Below are 3,364 nucleotides of genomic sequence, written 5' to 3'. Positions count from 1 at the left end.
ACATGTGTTTTAATATACTATAAGCAATACAACATAAGATGGTTGGAGTAAAATGGAATAAAACTTAGATATTTCTATTTATTTTTTTAAAAGAAAATTTTTTCTAAGTGAAACAGTTTCTTCACCTAAAAAGATCTAATCCTCTTACTTTCTTAAATTTATTTTTTTTTTTCAGAGGTAATTTCTTTAAACTTATTTTTTTGTACTGTTTGGAATTTTTATTATGATTATATTATGTAGCATAATGAATTGCAATATGGCAAAAAAATAAAATAATGGAGGTTTCTATTATTTTTAATACTTTGTGCTCCCCAGTATAATCATTTACATCACTGTACATAACGAAATTATTTATATTACCAAATATCAATTATAGTGGTGAACACAAATCGTTAATTAAATTAGTTATGCTATATTAAAAGTACTTACCCAGATGATTTACGGCTAGACCCATTCTCCTTGGAGGATTTGTCTTTGGATGAGGAGTCCTGCTCCTACGAACAGCAAACAGTTGAATGCCATGCCAGCCAGCCGATGTGGCAGGGACGCGCGAACAAGGGGACAAAAAGCAAATCAGAGAACGTTAGTAAATTTTGTAAAGACAAATTGTGTACATATTGTACAATTTAAATTTTGACAGTAGTCTCAAAAATAAAATATATCAATAATGAAGTTCTGTCTTCAGTTAATTTTTTATTCTTTATAACCATGTAGACAACTCTCCTTTGAGTACTATGTTATCGAAGGTCTATTTGCTGCTGGACGGTGGTGCACTCTCGTGCTCTTTCTCTTTTCCAGGTAGACTATATCGGTCTGAGGGGGCTGAGATGGGGACACAGAGAAGAAAGAGAGAGAGAGACAGAGAGAGACGGGGCGAGCATAGTGTTGCGACACCTCGCATTCACCTGGCTCAAACTTACCAATCGTTTTATCGGGTTTTAGGAAAGCATTGCAATCTTGGGTTGAGCATGCCTTGGTCTTAAACTACCAATGGCCAACCACACATCCTTTTTCTTCTGCAAAAGAGAGCCCTCATCAAAGACAGTACGTTTTTAATGTAACACGAGATGTGAACCCTAATTGCTAACCTATAGCCCCTGCACTTTTATTGATTTAACTATATCATAATAGGAACAAAACGATCAACGATCATTTGCAGCTTCCAGTAGATATATCACAAGATGACTTAGCTGTGTAGAGAAAATGTTTCAGATGATTAAAGCGAACATACGCTTGGTATATGGCATTAATGTAATGAAATGATGGTAATGGTGTTAAATGTACATGTTACTGATCTACCTCTTATGCAACTGATTTCTAAAGAAACATTGAGATTATCAGCAATTTTGAGCGCATTTTTAAAACATTTTCTCATTTATACCACATCATTTATTTCCTGCTTGCCAATTTACCATGCATTTTGTTTATGAAGTACTATCTCAAATTTTCAAATAAGACAGACAATGTCATATTGATGGAAAATCATAAGAATTATAAAGAAAAAGAACACCATAAGCATCTTATTGAACCTACCATTTTTAATTCTGTTAATAAACAGAAACAAAAGTCTAACATGTTTAAAACAAAACTGAAATTTATTAATATACAATACATTTTTATACAAACTAATTAAATATTTAGCAATCTTAAATTGCTAAATAAGTTAAACTTGAATCATATGTTTGTCCCCATTTATAAGGAATGCAGTACTTTTAATGTAAGTCCTGTTTTATCTCTCTTACTACATAAGGAGTAGCTTGTATACTGTATTTTAATATTTTCCCATTAATACAGCTATCCTCCTAACATTATTATTCTCAAATAATTATATCAATGTGCAATTCTTCCAAAAAAGAAGAATTAATACATGACTATAAAAAAGATGCATAAATAAGATTCCTATAAACTAAAAGAAAACAAAGCCAATGGGATTGCTTGAAATTTTAAAAAACAGATGAATGCCATTATTATTCCACCTAACAATACAAAAGACACCAGTAAAAATTACTATCCTGCTAAATGTAAAATACCATAGGACATTGATTTCATTGAATCCATGTATAAAGGCATTCGATGCTTATACAAACCGCTTGATTTATATTCTTCCACGCATATGTGTCATAAAGATCAAAAGTATAGCATGGCACATGGCAGAACAGCACCTAACAAATCCATCTTTCGCTTTTCTTTTTCTTTCCAAATAAATTAACACAAAGAACATATTTTTTTGTGTACGTGTGTTTTTTTTCTCTCTCTATAATCGTAAAAAGGTGACAGTAGCAATTCTATCTACGTCGTAAATAATATATAAACGTTACAATTTCTGAGAAAAAAGATTAGAAAAAAAAAATGTCAGAAATAAAGAAAGAAAAAAGAATTAAGTAAAAATGATGTTAGTGATGGCTTTTCTTAATACCTCGTATTTCAAGTGCATTCTAGGAACTCGCTGCCGAACATCCTACGAGCGCGAGGGTACATGTTACGTACCATCTATAAGTACAGAAAACGGAGGTATTGATCAATAGTCGGTATGAGACAAGGGCGTACTTTGTTCTACATGTATATACGGGAAGGAAAGGACGTATCATTTTTTTCTCGAACACAATACGACAAAACACATACCCAGAACGGTACGGCACCGTTATTGGATTCTTGTGCATCGAGATTAGGTGGATTTTATAGGATTAAAAAAAGTCAGGACCTCGGAGGAGCAAACCGAGATATATAGAAAAGCAAAAAAAATTAAGCCTTACCCCTTTCTTGTATGGCGCCTCCAGCATCGCCTCGACATCCAAATCCTCCGCCATTGCGCGAGTCGGCGAGCTTTCTGAAATACCACGCATTAGCACACGATAATCCAAATTACGATGTTCGGAATGAAAGATCTATGAGAATATTAGTATAACGTACAGACTAACAAATGCTCGTATATGATTTGAACGTTTAACAATTACTGAAAACGCAAGATCGATAACGAACGTGCGTGAACAAGAACGCAATCATACACGAAGATGACCAAAAGAAAATGGAGGACCGGATGTGAATGAACGAGCTAAGCGCCACCCTCACCGGAAATACGAAACAATGTATTATTTTCGAGATCCGGTACTCGATTCTCAGACAAGTTTTGAAAACTTCCCTAGAATTTTTCTTGACATTTAATCAATTGTTCTTCAATTTGTTATTCAGTAATTGTATAAGAAAATTTGTTTCTACCCACTTTTAAATACTATTTTTACGAGAGAAAGGTTATTCATATTACTCGCAATAGATAGGTATACTATGTATACAGAATAATTAGTGAATTTGAAAAATCTGCATATGACTAACAATTTTGAGAAATATATTTTTTGAAAGTCTCTAC

General features: G+C 33.1%; 1 protein-coding gene across 1 annotated transcript in view; it reads right to left on the bottom strand.

The window, feature by feature from the left end:
• LOC108575915 (RNA-binding protein 39) overlaps positions 1–3,005 on the bottom strand; it is a 5,813-nt gene extending 2,808 nt beyond the window's left edge. Inside the window, 3 exon segments of the mRNA XM_017938849.1 lie at positions 430–494; positions 2,754–2,827; positions 2,911–3,005. Coding sequence (XP_017794338.1) covers positions 430–494; positions 2,754–2,807 — 119 coding nt within the window. The 5' untranslated portion in view covers positions 2,808–2,827; positions 2,911–3,005.
• Between the last annotated feature and the right edge of the window lie 359 nt (positions 3,006–3,364).

This window comes from Habropoda laboriosa, unplaced genomic scaffold (assembly GCF_001263275.1).
Source record: "Habropoda laboriosa isolate 0110345459 unplaced genomic scaffold, ASM126327v1 scaffold336, whole genome shotgun sequence".
Classification (NCBI taxonomy): Eukaryota; Metazoa; Arthropoda; class Insecta; order Hymenoptera; family Apidae; genus Habropoda; species Habropoda laboriosa.
The sequence above is the reverse complement of the archived record's forward strand: the minus strand, read 5'-3'. Positions and strand labels throughout refer to the sequence as shown.